We start from the raw sequence: 20,802 nt of genomic DNA, 5'->3' as shown, positions 1-20,802 counted from the left end.
TGGCCGGGAGCGGCCACTGCACTCCAGTCTGGGTGACAGAGTGAGATTCCAACTCAAAAAACTCAAAAAAGATACATAGCTGTGTGTATGTAATATACACAGAGGAAAAGGCACAGGTAAGTGACAGATAAATATATACATTTACAGGTAAATGTGTATGTGTACGCACACACACACACACACACACACACACACACACATACACCAGGAGTAATCAGGATCAACTTCAAAAGCTTTAGGGGTTATCATCTGTGTGCTGTGATTTTTGGCCAGTCAGAGCGTTAAGCCAAGAATTTTCCTTCTCCAAGTCCCTAACAGCTCAGTCATGAAAACAGAAAAGTAACTGGCAACTAGACCAAAGTTTACAAGAGAAAGTCAGAATTATTTCTGTACAGTGAACTTGGCAGTGTTTCTAACAAGTGGAAACTTGCCTTACTTGTGATTCATTTTCATTTGCTGTTTTTCAGTAAAAGTATAGGAATTTTAATACTGATAGATACTTTTGCTTATAAATTCTTCCTACTGAGGCGAGGCATGGTGGTTCACACTTGCAGTCCCAGCACTTTGGGTAGCTAAAGCGGGAGGATTGCTTGAGCCCAGGAGTTCAAGACCAGCCTAGGTAATATAGGTTTAAGGTCTGTCAACCTATATTAACTCTACAAAACTAAAAATTAAAAAAATTAGCTAGGCATGGTGGTACATGCCTGTTGTCCCAGCTATTCTGGAGGCTCAGGCAGAAGAATCACCTGAGCCAAGTAGGTTGACGCTATGGTAAACAGTGATTGTGCCGTTGCACTCCAGCCTGGGTGTCAGAGTGAGATTCTAACTTAAAAAAAAAATTCTTCCTACTGGATAGGTTTTAAGGATAATATTAATAACTAAAACTTACATAATGCTTACGTATGGGCCAGGCACCATTATAAACATTGTTCTATACTGTAATCCTAAATTTTGCCAGAAGAGCAAAACTTGGGAGGCGCCTAAATGCACATTTCTTTTTCGGTAGAAAAGTATCAGCTGTGAGAATTTGTAAATAAATGTTATTTGTTTGAATACCTATTTTAGTATCTTGGGCATGGCAGGCACCCCCAAAATATTATGGAAAGAACACACAAGCCCATTATCTTAAATGCTTTATCATTTTGGAGTATTTCATACATCATTACATGGCCAGATCCAAAGGGGCACTTAGAATTAGACAAGATACGTGTCTGCAGTAAGTGTCCATGTGCCTCCTTTTTCAACTGCCTTTGCCCCATTCCTTAGCAACATCACTCCCATTCCCCTCCGGCCTCTCAATCTCTTCTGTAGGATCTTTTTCTCTGATCACGTTTTAAATGCTGATGCTCTCCAGAGCTTTATTCATTCTACCTGCCTAAATGACCTGATCCATGACAGCTTCAACTACCTGATGGATTCCCAAACCCCAAACTTCATGCCCTTACATATTCAACCAGCTACTAGGATGTCCCACAGACCGCTTAAGCTCCACAAGGTCAAAAATGAACTTATATCTTTCCCACCCAAAGCTGTCCCCCCTCTTCTGCTTCAGAATCATCTAATCATTCAACAACTGAGCACTATTCTGTGCTGGGCCTTGATGATAGGCAGTGACCACAAGCTAGTTTCTGTTTCAGGTTAGTGAAAAGCCACATCATCCACCTCGCTGCCCAGTCTGGTCACTTGCGGCAGACTCCATCCCTCTCTCCCTTCCCTCACCCTCTACCTGGCGCCAGTCACACCCACACCCTGAGCACGCCATCCTTGCATTATATTTCCTTTCCTCTCCACTCCCTGTGACACTGTGGTGTTTTAGTGTCTCATTGTCTCGCCTCTCCTCCTGTAAGAAACTCCTCACTGGTTTTCCTGCCTCTAGTTTGACCCTCACTACTGATGCCAGAAAAGTTCTAGACATGTATCTATCTGTTCAGGCCTCTCCCCTACTTAAAATTTCTTAACTTTCAGGCTAAAACTCTTCCTTTAGCCCACAAGGCTTTATGGTCTGATTTCTGACTTTTTTGTTGCCTTTCTCATTCACCCCTGTTGCTACACTCTGTATGTACCTTTGGCTCTGTCCATAGGAAACTCCCATGGGTCTCAGGCAGGTCACAGGATTCAACACTTTAGTCATTTACCTGTGCCTTTACCTCTGTCTGAAATTCATAAAACCCTCTTCTTCTACCTTCTATCTTTATCTTTCAAACTTAGCTCCAGCATCACTTCCTTGGGAAACCTCCTCAAATCTCTGGTTTAATTTGGAAACTTGTTTCCTGTGTATATTGTACTTATTAGTATGAGTATTTATTGGCCTGCCTTATTTAATGTTATATCCTCATACCTAATACATCTATGGCATATAGTATATGCTCAATTAAAGTGTGTTAAATAATGAATTTGTTGAATCCTCACTGTATGCCTATGAGACATCTAACTAGTGACTGCAAAATGAGGAGATGTATGTATTATCTCATCTGGCCACAAGCGTTGGAAGTAGATTTTATGTCTTCTGTTTTATATATGAGGCTTTCATGATCACTCTGCTTGAGTGGTATAGAGGGGTAGACTTTAATCCAGGTCTATCTTGCCTCTTTTTCCTATGGCACCTTGACTGAAAGCAAAAAATAATCCAATAAATATATATATGCACACACACACACACACACACACACACACACACACACACACACACACTCCACAAGTAACTCTTATGGCTTTCTGGATTCTCTCATTTTGTCTGGTTGTAAATTCTGTTTGATATGACATCAAGCAATCGAGTGGCTCTTCGTTGGGAGACCAGATGGATTAATAAACACGGCAGGACACATTTGATAGAATATACCTATACTCATACCCCCCGACACACACACTTTTTTCCTCATTTTTTCACACTCTTCTGAATGGTGCTTAAAGACAAAGAGAAAAGATGACCCTCACTTCCCAAATTCACAAGTGGTTTTGGCGGTGAGAAACATCAAGCATTTTTATTACAGATAATGGCGACTGTGACTGCGGCGAGTGCATGTGCAGGAGCGGCTGGACTGGCGAGTACTGCAACTGCACCACCAGCACTGACTCGTGCGTCTCGGAAGACGGAGTGCTCTGCAGTGGGCGAGGGGACTGCGTTTGTGGCAAGTGTGTTTGCACGAACCCTGGAGCCTCGGGACCAACCTGTGAACGATGTCCTACCTGCGGTGACCCCTGTAACTCTAAACGGTAATGTCTCTACTTTCCTCTGTCCTTTTTGTGGATAGGTTTCATGGTGATCAAAGTATAATGACATTTTGTAAACTCAGACCTCAGATTGTGTTTGCAGGGTTTAGTCTTTGTGCATCCATCAAAACACACAAACCCACAGGGCCTCTGTGATCCTCGGCCTGGAACCTCAGTCTCTCACTTGCCTCTCTCCGTCCTGATTATCCAGAATCACAATGTCACTTTTCTGCTAAGACACTAGCATGGGGAAGTCGAGCTGATGTCCCACACTGATAACATCAGATCACCTCTCCCTTACAATACCAGCCACACATAGGAATGCCCTAGAGGTAGACGGACGACACCCACACGCAGTCAGTACCTTTTCGGGGAAACAGACAAGCTTCTTTCTTATCTAGAAGTTTATAGCCTGACCTTACTACTTCATTCCTGAATAGACTCATGGAGGCAGAGACAGAAAGACAATCTTAGATTTCAATTCCTTCCCTCTTTACCGCCCATGCTTTTCAGCACCTCTCTTTGGTTGTCATTATACACAGCTATTGTGTGTTTGATTTTCCTTTATACCATATGAACAATAACAGCAACAACTCCACATTTTCTTAATGAAATTGGGGCAAAATTTGCAGGTCAATAAAGCAAGTCTCCAGAATGGTTGTCATAAGATTACAGCGTATAACGTATTATGTAGCAAATGCACTTAAGCGGTTCAGATTTTCATTAATTCTGGTACCCAAAATAGTGACAAGTTGCATTTCTGACGTAAACAGAATGAGAAAATCAATTTTTCACTCAGTGGTTACTCACCATTCAGGTGTCAAAACTCTGTCACTGTTCCTGACAAACTAAGACATATACCAGGAGAAGCCTGGGAATATGGTTAGAATTATTTGAATAGAAGTGAATGTACCTTTCAAGATACTTCTGGTCTGACACAATGAGAGGCTGAAGGGGCAGGGTTGCTTGAGTTCAGAAGTTTGAGACCAGCCTGGATAACATAGCAAGACCTCGTCTCTAAAAATAATAATACCATTTTAAAAATCAAAAAAGATGTTTCATGTATTACTTTTCTATTTAATTTTCTCTGTAAACATGATTTAATTAAATCTAATTTATAAAATAAGAAATCAAAGTAGTTTAGGGAATCAGGTAGAGTGCTCTCCTTGGTGTTTATGTTAAATTTGAGACATCTGTTTTCCCATTTATCCATGCATGTATTTATTTATCAAACAAATATCAAATACCTACTATAAGGCAAGAATCGTGTTAGACTACAGGCAATACAGTGAATACTGGAGCAGTTATAGTTCCTGCTTTCACAGGTGCTTAGAATCTAGTGGGAAAAACAGACATTTTAAAAAGTGATTACAATGCCCTCTGGGCTGACAGTTACTATAGGTGATACAGAACTACATGGCAGGGGACAGGGCTACCAGACTGGCTGGTACAGCCATCAAGTGAGATACACAAAGGGGTGGAGATCTTAGAAGTTGCCACAGTTTCCATCAGGCCCCTTCAGAGTCACTAAATAAATACAGGTTGCCAAAAAAAAAAAAATGTATACACATTTTAAGAAAGTAAAAAAAAAAACTGTGTTAAAATTGTAATACTGCACTACCTGTCACATGGTGATGCTAGCATTCATTTGATTAACATCATCTTTTGAGTAAACGTCATATTACACATTGCTACAGTAATTCAATTCAACTTCAAAGAGTAATACATAAATGACACCTCTTAAAAAGTGTATACATTTTTTGGCCAGGCACAGTGGCTCACGCTTGTAATCCCAGCACTTTGGAGGCAGAGGTGAGAGGATTGCCTGGTTTTTGAGACCAGCCTGGGGATCTTGGCGAGACCTCATCTCTACAATAAATCAAAAAAAGTAGCTGGGCATGGTGGCACATGCCTGTGGTTCCAACTACTTGGAAGGCTGAGGCAAAGGATCACTTGAGCCCAGCAGGTCGAGGCTATGGGGGCCATGAGCATGCCACTGTACCCCAGCCTGAGCAACAGAGTAAGACTCTGACTCAAAAAAAAAAAAAAGCATATACATTTTTTGTCATCCCTTGCCTCATATATAATCTAGATAAATGCAATCTATTTGCAATGCCAAGGTAACTTCATAGGAAAACCTTCATTCCCACTGTCACACAGGTCGCCCTTCCTTTAGAGGAATCTCAAGGTTCCCACTGCAAGAGAATTGAGTGGTCTAAGGTTTAGCGAAGGCTTGCCTAAGGAAGTACAGTTTCACTTGAGATTTGCTGAGGCATAGGTGGGCGTGGGTTGTTTCAAGCACTGAGAAGGGCGTATATTTCCATAGCCAGGGGAGAAAGAAGCACCATGACATGTGTCCATAGACAAAAGCAAAAAACAAAAAAAAATTTCTGTTTGGGGTTACTCCAAGTACAATCTATTTGTAAAATGATTTTTCACATGAGATTAATTCAGGGTCTAAATTTTACTTTGGTCTATAGACACTTCTAGAGCAGCTTAATTTTTGGTCTGTGTTCTTAGAAATACACTTTCTTTTCTTTTTTTCTGTATTTTAAAGATATGGGGTATAATTCAGGGTTCGGTATACAAATGTTCATTATGCAGGTATTCTTGTTGATGAGGTGTGCTCCCCCACCCCCCAGCAATTTCCCACTACTGCCAATCACTTTCTTATAGTATTATGATAGTTATCCAAGGTCCGCTTATGAGTGAGAACATATGGTACTCTGTTCTTTGTTTCTGTGATAGATCACTGAGTATGATTGACTCTAAATCCATCCAAGTTGCTGCAAAGTCCATATGTTTGTCCTTCTTTATGACTGCATAATATTTCATTGTAGGCCGGGCTCGGTGGCTCAGCCTGTAATCCCAGCACTTTGGGAAGCTGAGGTGAGTGGATTGCCTGAGCCCTCAGGTTCGAGAGCCGCCTGGGCAACTTAGTGAGACCTCGTCTCTACAATAAATAAAAAATTAGCCGGGCATGGTAGCGTGTGCCTGTAGTTTTGGCTACTTGGAAGGCTGAGATGGAAGGACCCCCAGAGCCCAGCAGGTCGAAGTTGCAGTGGTCAGGAGCTTGCCACTGGCCTCCAGCCTGGGTGACAGAGTGAGACTCCAACTCAAAAAATGTATATATTTCATTGTGTATATGTACCACATTTTTTTAATCCAGTCTAGCTTCTATGGGCAGCATGGTTGGTTCCATGTTTTTGCTATTGTGAATAGAACTGCAACAAACATGCATGTGCAGGTAGAATATCTTGAGTACCTCCAGGTATATTCCCAATAGAGGGATTGCTGGGTCATATGGAAGGTCAATTTCTAGTTCTTTTAGAAATTGCCACACCGTCTTCCAAAGAGGTCTAGTTTGCATTCCAACCAGCAGTGTAGAAGCAGAAATACACTTTCTTTAAGTAGTGATCTTTCATTTAAAAGCCCATATTAATGAGGAACCAGGCACCAGTTCTCAGCCTTTGAAAATTCCCTCACTAAGTCTTGGACTTAGTCAAAAGAATTATAGAAAAGTGAATTTTTAAAATAATCACAAAAAGACACATGCAAAGACCACCACTTATTCTTGGAATTTTGGTAACAATATAGACTGTCTGGAAAAATATTCCATGTTCATGGGTTGGAAGAATCAACATTGTGAAGATGTCTATCTTACCTAAGACAATCTACAGATTCAATGCAATACTCATCAAATTACCAGCAACATTCTTCTCAGACCTAGAAAAAGCAACACAGGAATTCATATAGAAACACAAACAACCAAGAATAGCCAGAACAAAAAAAACAAAGCAGGCGGTATCACATTACCAGACTTCAAACTTTGCTATAAAGCTACAATCATCAAAACAGCTTGGTACTGGTATAGGAACAGGCATATGGATCAATGGAACAGAATTGAGATTCCAGAATCGAAACATCAATTTCTCAACCAACTCATCTTCGACAAAGCCTCCACCACCTACCACTGGGGAGAGGAGAACCTATTCAGTAAATGGTGCTGGGAAAACTGGCTGACCACATGCAGAAGATTGAAACAGGACCCCTATCTATCCCCATACACAAAAATTAACTCCAAATGCATCAGAGACCTAAATGTAAAACCTCAAACCATAAGCACCTTAGAAAATGAAGGGCATACCCTCATGGAAATTGGAACTGGCATCCAATTCCTGAACAAAACCCGAAACCCACAGGCCATAAGAGATAAGATAGACAAGTGGGACCTCATTAAACTGACAAGCTTCTGCAATGCGGGAGGCCAGCCCCTGCAGAGAGATTTAGAGGGTCCCTGAAAGGTGTGGTGGCATCGGCGATTATTCTAGAGAAATAAAGAGAAAGAAAGAAAGGGAGGAGAAAGAAAGAGACTGGACTCTCTCTAGTGCAGAAGCTGATTCTGTAGGAGGGATAGATATTAAAAGAAAGAAAGAGAAAGAAAGAAAATGGACAACTGTTCAACGGATTGAGCAGAAGCCATTTATTGGAAGTTCCAGTGGGTATTTATCCCCAAATTTTACACAGTCTCACAAATCTTTCACATGAACACAAAGCCAGGTGCAGGAGGGGTGTCCCCCACCCACCAGGTGTTTCCTCAGGCATGAGAAAGAACATTCCCAATTAAATCACAAAACTTTTACATGAACACAAAGCCAGGTGAATGAGGGGCATCCCTCACCCACCAGGTGTTTCCCCAAGCATGAGGAAGGAGGATCCCAAAACTATCTCACTGTTCCTCATGCTTGGATAATATTCCTCAAAAGCAATACAACAATTCTAATATCATAATATTCTAATAATCAATAACTTTTAAAACTTACGCATGCACAACACCTAATGACCAACCTAAATCCCAATTCCTCTCTTTTTTACACTAATTCTACCTACACTATAGAAACTCTCAACCATAGCCCAAACCAGTTCCTAAAGAATGTGGCCCAGTCAAAAGATCACGCTGGGCCCTTAGGAATGTGGCCCAGCCCAAAGTTCATGCTGGACCGTTTCTAGTAACTCTAGATAATTATCTATATTATTAAAGTTGAAACAGCACTTTATATGTATATAATAATTCTACAAATATACTTTTAAATCTTATAAAGAAACTTGTACCATGTTAAAGGCTCCCAAATGTGACCGGAGTTTGAATTATGTTAAGTTTAAAGTCAAAACCGCAGTCTGTGAGAAACGGGAACAATGGACTCCTAAAGTAAGCCATGTCTGTCTCCTCTCAGAGCTTCATGCTTAAATCATCAAAGTCCCTGCTAGTGGGACATGCCAGACAGCAAAGAAGGGAAGAGGGAATAGGCCATCAGCTCCTGAACTCTTCCTAGTGGTCTCAGGGTCTGCAGCCCACCTGGATCCCTAACGCTCAGATGGGCCTCCATGACTGGTTCCCAACACTGCAAAGCCAAAGAAACCATCAAGAGAGCAGGAAGACAGCCTACAGACTGGGGAAAAGTATTTGCCAACTCCACGTCTGACAAAGGCTTAACATCTTGGATCTACAAGGAACTCAAATGTGCTGAAAAGAAAAAAACAAACAACCCCATTATAAAATGAGCAAAAGATATGAACAGACAGTTCACGAAGGAAGACATCCGAGTAGCCAACAGACACATGAAGAAATGTTCAACCTCACTAATCATCAGGGAGATGCAAATCAAAACCACACTAAGATACCACCTAACTCCAATCAGCATGGCAATTATCATTAACTCAAAAAGTAACAGTTGCTGGAGAGGATGTGGCGAAAAGGGAACACTACTACACTGTTGGTGGGAGTGTAAACTAGTGTAACCTCTGTGGAAAGCAGTGTGGTGATTCCTAAAATCTCTAAATATCAACCTCCCATATGACCCCACAATCCCCCTACTGGGATTATACACAGAAGAACTCAAATCACTCTATCAAAAAGATACCTGCACACGAATGTTTATCGCAGCATTATTCACAATAGCAAGAACCTGGAACCAACCATGCTGTCCATCAAAAGAGGACTGGATTAAAAAAATGTGGTACATATACATGATGGAATACTATGCAGCCATAAAAAAGAACAAAATCATGAATTTCGCAGCAACCTGGATGGAACTAGAGTCAATAATACTGAGTGTTCTCACACAGAAACAAAGATCTGAGTATCACATGTTCTCACTCATATAGTGAACCTTGAACATCCACCATAATACTATAAAAAAAAAGACTGACAGTGGTGGGAAACTATGGGGGGGAGGTGGAATTAACGGTAGTCAATATCTGTCTGGGGACAGGGAGACACCCCTTATCAACAAGGGTGCCTGAATGAAGCTTATTTGTATACCTAACCCTAAACTGTACCCCACAATATCAAAATAAAAAAATATTGATAAAAAAAGAGAATAATGCTACCATAAAAAAAAAAAACAACAACCAAAAAAAACCAATATAGACTGTTTCTGTTAGGAAATTCCAAACTTTGTCTAGGCTCTAATCATGTTTTAGGAAAAAGTAAAATGAAAACATAGCTAAATCAATTTTTTAAAACTTAACCAATCAGAAGCAATCACTACAGGTAAAGGAGCTTGTAGTTATTATCAAGACTGGCTCAGGGAACATTGATTACTGAGTAGAATTCAGAATAATTTAGCACCACTTGGACACCACCCAGCTGTCTTTCTGAAAGTAGCTAAAAGTAACAAAATCTAAGAGACATTCCAATAGCACAAGCTACAACAACAGCAATAAAACTAAAGTCCAGTTGCGTGCCTGTTTTCAACCAACATGAACTGATAAATTGTTGAATCCTGTCCACAGAAGCTGCATTGAATGCCACCTGTCTGCAGATGGCCAGACCCGAGAAGAATGTGTGGACAAATGCAAACTTGCTGGTGCGATCATCAATGAAGAAGAAGGTTCTTCTTGTCTTAAATCACCTTCATTTCCTTACATAGTTCTTGAGAGGCATAGACTTGAACCTCTGTGAATCAAGGGCTTTTTAGTAGCTTGGCCTTATTTATATCAAGGCATTCATTTTCTGAGTAGATGCTTTCTATGATGTTAAAAACTTGATGGCTTGGGACACAAGCAATTTAAGGTCATGGCTATTCTATTTGACGTCAACTCTGTTGGCAAGTTCCCCTCTGCTTAACAAATGCAATTGGAGAGAATTCCAGAATGCTGTATTTTTCTTTTCTTTTTTTTTTCTTTTTTTGAGTTGGAGTCTCACTCTGTCGCCCAAACTTGAGTGCAGTGGCCGCTCCCGGCCACTGCAACCTCGACCTACTGGGCTCCAGCGATCCTTCCGCCTTAGCCTTCCAAGTAGCTGGAACTACGGGCGTGCGCTACCACACCCAGCTAATTTTTGATTTATTGTAGAGATGAGGTCTCACCAAGTTGCCCAGACGGGTCTCAAACCCACGGGCTCAGGCAATCCACTCACCTCAGCCTCCCAAGGCACAGGATTAGAGGCTGAGCCACCAAGCCCAGCTTGTATTTTTCAAACTAGAAAAAAAGAAAATTGAAAAAATAGTTAAATATCAGCCCCAGAACCCAAAATCGTCCTCTGATACCTGATTACTTTACTTCAAGATAAGATAAAGCTAGCTGTAAAACTGTGTTCCTGAGAATAGCTCCCAGATATTGGGTAGTTGCTGGTCAGTGGCCATTTTCCTTCCCTTCATATATTTTTACTCCCAATCTTCCAAACATGGGCATTACATGACCATCCTCCACTCCCTGCTGCTTCACCCTTCAATACAAGAAGGGCCTGTTATTTTTATCTTCTAAGTAAATTCTGTTCTTGTTTTCCTGTTATTTTAAATTGAACTACTCAAAATCAGATTCTCTCTAATGACAAAATTGTACCTCAGATATTTAAATTGCTTTATGTTTTAATTGGGAAGACCATTTTAAAAATAATTTGTGAACTTTAAAACAAAGATGACTGGCTCTTCCAAAAGGGACACCTGTGAGAATTTGGGTTTGTATCATCCCAAACTCTCCATCCACATTAACATGCTACTCAGGTAGAATTGCTGTTCTGCACACATTAAGATATGACCAAGATGTATCTTAGGTGAAGTGAAATAATCAAGACTATAATTTATGACCCTCTGGGATATGTCTCTTGAATAGATGGAAATTAATTCATTTCCAGAATGGAGTAAGTTAATGACCTTTATATTGTTTTGAAAATTACTTACATTCTTTTTTTTCCAAACTTGAAAGTTTTGATTGTGCTCAGTTGAACTACCTTATATGAGGGACACGATTAGTGCTCATAAAACCCTCATCTGTGCTTTTTTGGTGACCAAAGATAAACACGCCAAATAGTGGTAAATTGGATAAGACAGTGTGTACCTTCCACTAATAACTGAAGGTAAGATACAGTCAAGATTTGAGGAGGGCAGTATTTGTGGACAGTCCACATTAGTTACCAGTGCAAAGTCTCTGCATAGTCTTTTGGGTTAATTTCACAGCAAGCAGTGGAGATATTTACCAAGTGTTTCTGAGAAATGAGTAAAAATGGTCTACAAATTGCTAGGATTCAATCTAGTAGTAACATGGGAAATCTACCATGTTAAGGAGAAAAAAGGAGTAAATCTTAAAAACAGGTAAATCATAATGACATGAACAACATAGTTACTATATTTAAGTACACAAATTTCTGAGTAGACGATCATAAATATTTGGGTTTGAAAGAAAGACTAGGGCTCAAGTAGTATTTAAAATATTCACATTATTCTTTTTGTGTATTGGACTAAATTATTTTCAAAATGGTGGATATAACTATTTCTAACTCAAAAACAAAATAATACTTAGATTACGAATACAGTTTAAAGCACTGATCTGGATGAATTTGAGAAAGAAAGTTTGTCAGACTGCAAGTTAAAAGCTATTTTTCTAGTGAGCCTTTTTATAAATCCTGTTTCAATTTACTTACCAATTATGTTATTGATCATATCACCTTGAAATTATCACATCATATTTGCTCTTCCACAGGGTCTTTTAGCAACTCACTCTTCCCCCAACAAGGTCACGAAGAGTTAAATAAAATAAGCATAACTTTATAATCTGTATAAATTGTCCCTCAGTTATGCTGTGGGTGACTTGGATGGGTACATCTAAGGACATGTGATTTAACCTTATTCATACCATTTTACTGTAAGAGTCATGTTTTTAATTTACTCCAACATCCATGTACTCAGAGCATTGTTACTCAAAGTATATTCCATGAAACACTAGTTCTGAAAGCATTACATGAAAAAAAATCACCCATGGTTATATAAATTTGGATGCTATGTTTTTGCTTTCTTTGCAAGACTTCTGAGAGTTGTTATGCACTTAAATTAAATGTGCATTGTGAATCATCAGGAGAGTCAAAGGGAGGAATTAGCATAAAGGAGGGATTCTCAAACTTGTTGAACCGTAAAACCCTTTCTTCTTCCCTTGGGAAACTGTTTTCTTTGAGAACTGCTAACTGATCCCAGAACTGAGGTCTTAAACACATGCTTGTCTTGACTCAGTGATGCAGATGGTTTATATTCTCTGTATCTTCCCTGGACCTTCCCAAACCTACCTCCTCACTCTTATTCTCACATTTCTTCCTTCTCTGAGTATGATTCCATGGACCACCTGAGATCTTACTTTCATTGTATTATTCTAGAGTAACACTGTGGCATTCACAAAGGAGGGTAAGAAAGAAAGGTCCATTTTTTATGACCAACACAAGAAAACCTTTGCAGCTAATTATGCAAATCTTTTGTTGTACATTTGATATTATTTTAATACCCAAACACTGCAGAATGGGCTACACCTAGAGCTGTAACAGTCATAAAAGGGAGTGGTGAAGTAATTAAAGCAAGACAAGAGTTGTGACTCAAAGGTCATATTCTGCAGTTCCATTAAAACTTAAGTAATCCTGGCCAAGTAAACTAAGTCTCTCTGGGCTTCAATGCAGCTATTTGAAAGCAAATAAAAAAGCAGGATTACTGCTACTGAAAGGAGTAAAAGCCATGCACATATTTTCTGCCTGAGAATAAAATGTTCCATTACTTATACTCAAGAGAGCAGAGTAAGCCTGCACTGTCATGGCTGAGAGGGGAAAGGATGGAAGAAAATACTCCAATAAGAAAAAGCATAGTCCCCAAGACTCTAGGAATCCTAGTTAATTGGAATAGCAGGACTGCACTTCAAATGACCAAAGTATGAATTATATATGCAGTGCCATTTGTGATCAAACTATGAAATAACACAAACTTCACTAATTGAATGTTGTCCAGAAATCCCCAAATCTCTTAATCACAATCAGCTTCTTAAAAATGCTAATTAAACAACTCAATAAATGTACAAGCTCCTGTGTATACCACCAGCCTCCCAATCAGAATACCCAAAGGTGGATTCCCAGAATCTGTATTTCAAAACTTCCAGGTGATTTAGATGATTGTAAACATTTGGTAATGTACAGACTAGAATGATTTGTGATTCGGTGTCTTAATGTAATAGATGCTTCTATTGGGTTCAAAAACAGTTTGTATATTTAAATCTATCATCTGATATTCTATTTATAATGCTAAATGTTTTACTAACCCTTGTTTTTATAGACGATACAATGCATACTCCTCACAGATCCTGTCAGGTTTTTATCTTATAAATTAAATACAAGTACCATAACAAGCAACAACTTAATAGTTCTATTTTTCAAAATGGCATTTTTGTACCCAAAAAAAGGCTATTGTTTAATTTTTGTTCATTAGAATTAGAGAAACACATGGAGATTCTGTTTCATTAACTTATTTTTTTAAGCCAGTGACAGGTTTTAAGTCTAACAAAAGTATGTTCAAGATTATCTGGGACAGTCCCAGTTTTAATGTTCTGACCCACTGTGTCACAATACACTAATTTTGGACCATACATATTATGAGTTTAGATTAAGAGCAGTCGTTATACTTACAGGTTTTTGAAAAATATGTTTGTAACTATCACTGAAAAGTCCTGTTAGCTGAGCATGATGGCACATGCCTATAGTCCCAGCTACTCAAGAGGCTGAGGTGGGAGGATTGCTTGAGCCCAGAAGTTTGAGGCTGAGTGATCCTGCCACTGCACTCAAGCCCGGGAAATAGAGTGAGAGCTCCAACTTAAAAAATACACACACACACACACACACACACACACACACACATGAAAAAGATAGATCTCCAACTTAAAAAAATAGGAGAACTGAGAACTGTTAAGCAAGTTTTTTTGTTTTCTTTTCTTTTTTTTTTTTTTTTAGTTAGGAAAATGCTACATAATTTTGACATAGGAACTGGACAACTAGAATTTCTGATAAATAGTACTGACATGTCAGATTGGTCATTTTACTTTATTTTCAATTTGTGTCATGGCATTCATTTTCTTCCTCTTGAATATGCTCAGTAAGAAGAAAGCTCCACTTGGAAAAGACTGAAGAAAAACTGAATATTTCTTTTTAAATTAAGAAAGGAGCTATACAGAATGATAGCTGTCCTTATGGGTTCCTTTTTCTTTATCTTCTGGTTCTTGAGCTACATAATAACTCAGTCTCAGTTTCCTGATATTAATTTACATTTATCGTTGTGACAATACATGGCCAACAGTCTTGACTATGCCATTGTGAGAAAGGCCCTTTCTCAGCAAAGGAGAACCTATAGCCCCCTCATTACAATAGTCAGGCCCATTCTATTCCCTACACGGCTATGGGTACCTGCCTTGAAGCACTTACACCTATTGAAATCCTGCCCACATCCATTTGATATGTACACATGATGGTCAGTCCTGATTGACCACATCTGGAACTGTTCTTCTGGAACGTGAGTAAAAACGAAAACCTCACTTGGTGGGGAAAAAAACCTATGCCTTTTTTATTTCCGTTCTGCAGTATTGAAAATTCTAATTTACATATTAAGACTCAATACTCCCTTGCTTTAAAAATAATCTGTTTTGGAATCTCATTTAACCTAATGAATGACTCCTTTATCTGCAGATTTCTCAAAGGATAGTTCTGTTTCCTGCTCTCTGCAAGGAGAAAATGAATGTCTTATTACATTCCTATTAACCACAGATAATGAGGGGAAAACCATCATTCACAGCATCAACGAAAAAGGTGGGTGGCTTGCCTCCCATTGTCAATGGGAAGAGATACTATAAGGGAGGAAACAACCGGAAAGTCACCTTCTAGATAGTTTGCAGTTAAGACATTTCCAAAAATTTTGATGGAGTGTCTCTACTTTCCCAAGGGTTGAATGATACCTGTTAAAAGGTTTGATATGTTCCCGTGTCTCTTATTAAGACCAGATAACAAGCTGACTTGTATTTGCACCAATCATCATCTATCTCCCTGAAAGCTGGCTAATGAATTTCTAAGGTAAGCTGATTCAATCAACTATAAGCAAAAGGTATAACTTTAGGAAAGGTTAACAGAGAGATGTTGAGCAGTTTTTTAGAAAGAGTTTGAATCAGGCAAACCTTGGTTCGAATCTTGCTCCATCATTTAATAGCTGCTTGACATTCTGGAAGATACTTGCCTCTCTGAGTCTCTATTTCCTCATCTGTAAAATGGGAAAGATAATAGTGTTCTCTTCTAAAGGTTGACTCAAGGATTAAATGGAAAAATGCATATAAAATATGTGGCAATATAACTCACAGTAGTGGGTTATTCAATGGTAATGCTGAATCAGAAAAGACATCAAGCAACAAGTGAGGAAGAATGTGATCCATAACGTATGGCAAGGAGTCCATGGTCCTGTGGGTTTTCATCCACATCAACTCAAGTGGGTCTGGAACTTGGGAAACCTGCAAATAAAAATTGCATATTCAGTGAAGGGGAGAGAGATGTGTATGGAAGGCAGACAAGAAAGTAGTGGAGAAGGTACTTTTTAGATTTTTCAGATTTTAGTGGGTATCAGACTCACTTGGGAAGCTTGTGAAAAATGTCTGTATACTCAGCCAGCAGACCTGATACATGACCCAGGGTTCTTCATTTTACCAACTATCCCAGCAACCCTGATGCAAATGATCTCAGGATCTCCCTTTGAGTGACTGCCCTAACAGCACTGGCTGCGTTCTCAGACACTCTCCGGTGCCTCACATTTTCTGTCTTCAATTAATGATGTGTTCCTCCCTAAACCTTTCCTGCAGAAATGACAGCTGCATTAAATCAGGCTTCATCAGTAACCTCCTCCTCCCCCAAAAGTGTGGAGCCTAAGTTCTGTCCCAGACAATAATGACAAGGGCAGGCTAGAAGGCACATGTGTTCCATTGTGTGTATTTGCTTATCAATGTTGCTTTTCAATGCTTACTATGCTGATAAAATAGTAAGCCCTGACTTTGAAACCAAAAATATTAAATTGGCATCACTTAAGAGCATAAAAACGAAAGCAATGCTAAGATAACCAAAAAGTAGGAAAACATCATCAGAAAAATATCACTTTGCATTGCTGAGGGCAAGAAATAGACAGACATTGGCACCATCTAAGAAATGGCGAGATGATTGTGAACTTAGCCTTGAAGCTCAGGTGAGCGGCATGTTCCTGGAGACTTGCTCTTGAAAAATCTCATGTAAATCAACTTCTTTGAAATGTACAGATAAAATGTATCTTACAGCTATTAGTTAAGGAAAAAGAAGGTGACCTATGTACAAGGAAGAATTACTTTATAATACAAAAAAGTCTACCTCCTTATTATCTATTTTATAAAGTCAAATTCTCCATCTACAACCTCAACCCTCTGAGATGGTGGCAGTGACTTTAAGAAGTTATTCTGAAATCAAAATCCCTTATAATATTGGTTCTATTAAAAAAAATAATTTTCAAATAACGAATTTCCAGAATTAGATCTGTTTTTAATTTGAAGGCTTTTGTATCTAGCTGGGTTTTTTGCATTTGTGTATGTGTGTGTTTTCAGTGAAACATGATAAATGCCTCCTCATTACTGAACTGTTGTCTATTCATATTTCCTTCCACACAATATGAGTAGCACGTCAACATGCCATTCTTCAAAGCATGCACAGATGCCCTGTTGCCTTTTTCTTAGGGCATTGTATTATCCCTATGCTTTCATAGTAGGGAAAAGTGAGAGAAAAAATTACCTCCCTGAGGCTTAACAAGAGTCACTTGACAGCTGCAGAGATGCCTCTTCCTCAGTAAGTGTTTGCATTGCTGGGTAGGTATGGTGCTTCCAGGATCCAGAGTTGCAGACCCTGTCTGGCCCCCAGAAGTCAATAATTTCTCCTCCCTCACAACTTTAAGACAAAAGAATCCCGTGTAGAAAAGAGGCAAAATGAGAAAGAAAAAAGGAGATGGAGAGGTTAGTGCTTCCCATGGTCTTCTAAGCAAACTGAAAAAGGAAGCAAGTGAAGAGTTGTCACCAGGTGTTTGTGGACATAGGCAGAGGATTGTTCATTTTCTTTCTTATATCTGGAGAGACTTCTAGAACAGAAGAGTTACATCAGAGTCAATGAATAGTAGCTAGGGAGCTTTCCTGGCTGGAAGGTACCAACTAGTCTAGATGTTATACCCACAAGTTCCAACTTGGAGATCCCAGGCCCTTAAGGTCTTGAGGATAGAAAACAGGGAAGGGTGCATTTGCTATAACAATAGTAATATTAATCATATTATGATAGCAGCTCTCATTTTTAACCCTTACTAATACCATATACCAGACGTTGTTCTATGTTTTATGTGTATGAATCCACTTTATATCTTCAACAACCATATAAAGCAAATACAACTATTATTTTTGTTTCACAGGCATGGAAATTGAGGCATAGAGACATTAAATACAGGGGTGGGAGAAGAAGAAACCAGAATTACCTTTTTGAGGGTGGGTCCCTTGTAGTACACTCAGAATTCGTTCTTCTGTATCAAACGGTTAAGCAGTGTTTTTAACTGGAAGTTTTGAGAAGGTTTCATCACGATTTGTGGGAGAAACATCCCAAGTTGTGAAAAACAGGTGACTGGTTCTTCCACTATGACCATGTAGCTACTCAACCGCACTGACTGTTTAGCAGTTTTTTACTAAAAACGCATGACCCCCATGCCCCTCCCTCCCTATTTACTCGATCTTGCCTGGAGAGACTTTTCTTTGTTTCCCTGGGTGAAAAAAGTCCTCCAAGGAAAACATTTTGCACATGTGGAAGAGGTGAAACAAAAAGTGACAAAAGCACTCAAAAAAAATAAAAACTTACAAATTCAAAAACTGTTTTGAGCCGTGGAAAAAGCATCTCAATAGGTGTATTGCATCAAATGGAGAGTCCTTTGAAGGTGACTGAAATTTAAACATGTAAGAAAAAATACTATTTTTTTAATAAGTAAGTTCTGAGTTTTTTTGGATTCTCACTCCCCCACCTCATAGTTTGCCAGGTCTTGCAGTAATTAAGTGCTGGATCTGGTTGAGGAACTCCAGCAGGCTGGCTTGGAGCCCGAGCTCTTAACCCCTGTACTACACTGCCTCCCACTGGCTGTACAGTCATTATAAATATCTGAATCGCATATTGTTAGGTCAGCATTGTGCAACACAGAACTGTTATGCAAATCATATATGTAATTTTAGATTTTCTATTACTTACATTGAAAAAGTGAAAAGAAAACAGACTAAATAAATTTTATTTATCATTATATCCGAAATATTGTCACATCAACATGTAACAATATAAAACAACTATCAATGAGATATCTTACATTTTGTAACACCAGGTGTTTGAAATCAGTATTTTACGCTCACTTAGTTACAATTTAATTCAGAAAGGTCACATTTCAAGTGCTCAGTAGACATTTGTGGTAGAGCTCCCAGATCAGACAGCACAACAAGGTTAGATATCAGGACCTTAGAAGTAGATGCAGCACCAACCTAGACTCAAGACACAACATTGCATACAGTGGCAATGGTGAACCTCTTCTTCCACCTAGGAATCCATTTTCAGAATGAGCATCTAAAGAAATATCAAAGAGAGTATGACCAGAGATCTCTATTGTTTAGGACCTGCTCTGGTACTTGGGCCAAATCTTTTCTTGAGAAATGTACAATCCTGAAGACTTTAAGTTCTTAAAATAATTATCTCTCAGCTGGGCTTGGTGGCTCAGCCTGTAATCCCGCGCCTTTGGGAGGCTGAGGTGAGCGGATTGCCTTAGCCTGCGGGTTCGAGACCCGCCTGGGCAGCGAGACCTCATTTCTACAATAAATAAAAAAATCAGCCGGGCGTGGTAGCGCATGCCTGTAATTCCAGCTACTTGGAAGGCTGAGGCGGAAGGATCGCCGGAGCCCAGCAGGTCGAGGCTGTGGTGGTTGGGAGCGGCCACTGCACTCCAGTCTGGGCGACAGAGTGAGACTCCAACTCAAATAATAATAATAATAATAATTATCTCTGATAGGCCGCACCCATGCTTCCTTTACTCCCTACTGGAGAGCCCTCCTAATTCATGCCTGACCAGGGTCTTGGCAAACTTCATCTTACTTTGAGCAGGAACATACTATGTCCCACCCTGTACATTTCTTAGCCAAAGATATTGCCAGTATATAATCTCATGACACAAGTCTGCTACTTACTTTGCAGGAGTGTTGATCTATTAGAGGCAGCCATGGTTCCTTTGCTATGCTATTAGAGGCAGCCATGGTTCTTTTGCTATGCTAGAATACAGTCTTTAGATCTTCATACTGTAATAGCTATGTCATTAGTTCCTTTACTTATTTCTGCATAATCTCCTTATGTGGTTTCTTGACCAAAGAACAAAAGTGTGTGAGGCCAGGCATCACGCTGTTAGGGGGTAATTAGTCCCACACAGAATCAGATTGGCTTTGGATCCTTACCTTAAAGGGAGTATGACTAGTCCTATGTGTATAACTCTCCTTATTAAATATCTAAAAGCACTAAGAGTTCAGATAAACTAAGCATGGTTCATTTCCTCCCCAGATACCATGGATTTTGTCCCACTTCTTGCAGAGGGATGCAGATATTTAATGATCATTTTTATGTGGGATTTATTCCATGAAACTAAGAGGAGAGCTTAATTATAATGTTTCATTAAGAAATGTATCATCTCCTAGGCATGTTGCAAGGATTATTAGTCATTCTGCTGTCAATGAGGAAAGGTACCATATAATTGGAAAATTATATTAATATTATCAAGAGAGTCAAAATAGCATTTCATAAGATATTAGAAAGTACCATACCTAACAACTAATTTCCCAAATTTCCCTGAAGATAAGAATCACTTGGAGTATTTAATAATAAAAAATCTGGGCCGGGCACGGTGGCTCAAGCCTGTAATCCCAGCACTTTCAGAGACTGAGGTGAGAGGATTGCCTGAGCTCAGGGGTTTGAGACCAGCCTGGACAACTTGGTGAGACCTCATCCCTACAATAAATTTTTATTTTATTTTTATTTTTATTTTTTTTTGAGTTGGAGTCTCACTCTGTCGCCCATACTGGAGTGCAGTGGCCGCTCCCGGCCACCGCAGCCTCGACCTGCTGGGCTCCGGCGATCTTTCTGCCTCAGCCTTCCGAGAAGCCGGAATTACAGACGCGCGCTACCACGCCCAGCTGATTTTTTGATTTATTGTAGAGATGAGGTCTCGCTGCCCAGGTGGGTCTCGAACC

At 39.5% G+C, this 20,802-nt stretch overlaps 1 protein-coding gene across 7 annotated transcripts in view; it reads left to right on the top strand.

Annotated features, from left to right (window-relative positions):
- ITGB6 (integrin subunit beta 6) overlaps nt 1-20,802 on the top strand; it is an 85,623-nt gene that overhangs the window by 54,842 nt on the left and 9,979 nt on the right. For 6 of the 7 annotated variants that reach the window (XM_008059352.1, XM_008059355.1, XM_008059357.1 and 3 more), the window contains 3 exons: nt 2,991-3,213; nt 10,006-10,103; nt 15,194-15,313. In XM_008059352.1, coding sequence (XP_008057543.1) covers nt 2,991-3,213; nt 10,006-10,103; nt 15,194-15,313 — 441 coding nt within the window. The remainder of the gene's footprint in view (nt 1-2,990; nt 3,214-10,005; nt 10,104-15,193; nt 15,314-20,802) is intronic. The other variant, XM_008059356.1, reaches the window with a different exon arrangement.

The sequence above is a fragment of the Carlito syrichta genome, unplaced genomic scaffold (genome assembly GCF_000164805.1).
Source record: "Carlito syrichta isolate Samal-C Ts95f unplaced genomic scaffold, Tarsius_syrichta-2.0.1 Scaffold304002, whole genome shotgun sequence".
Classification (NCBI taxonomy): Eukaryota; Metazoa; Chordata; class Mammalia; order Primates; family Tarsiidae; genus Carlito; species Carlito syrichta.
Note: the sequence above shows the minus strand (reverse complement) of the source record. Positions and strands in the feature narration are given on the sequence as shown.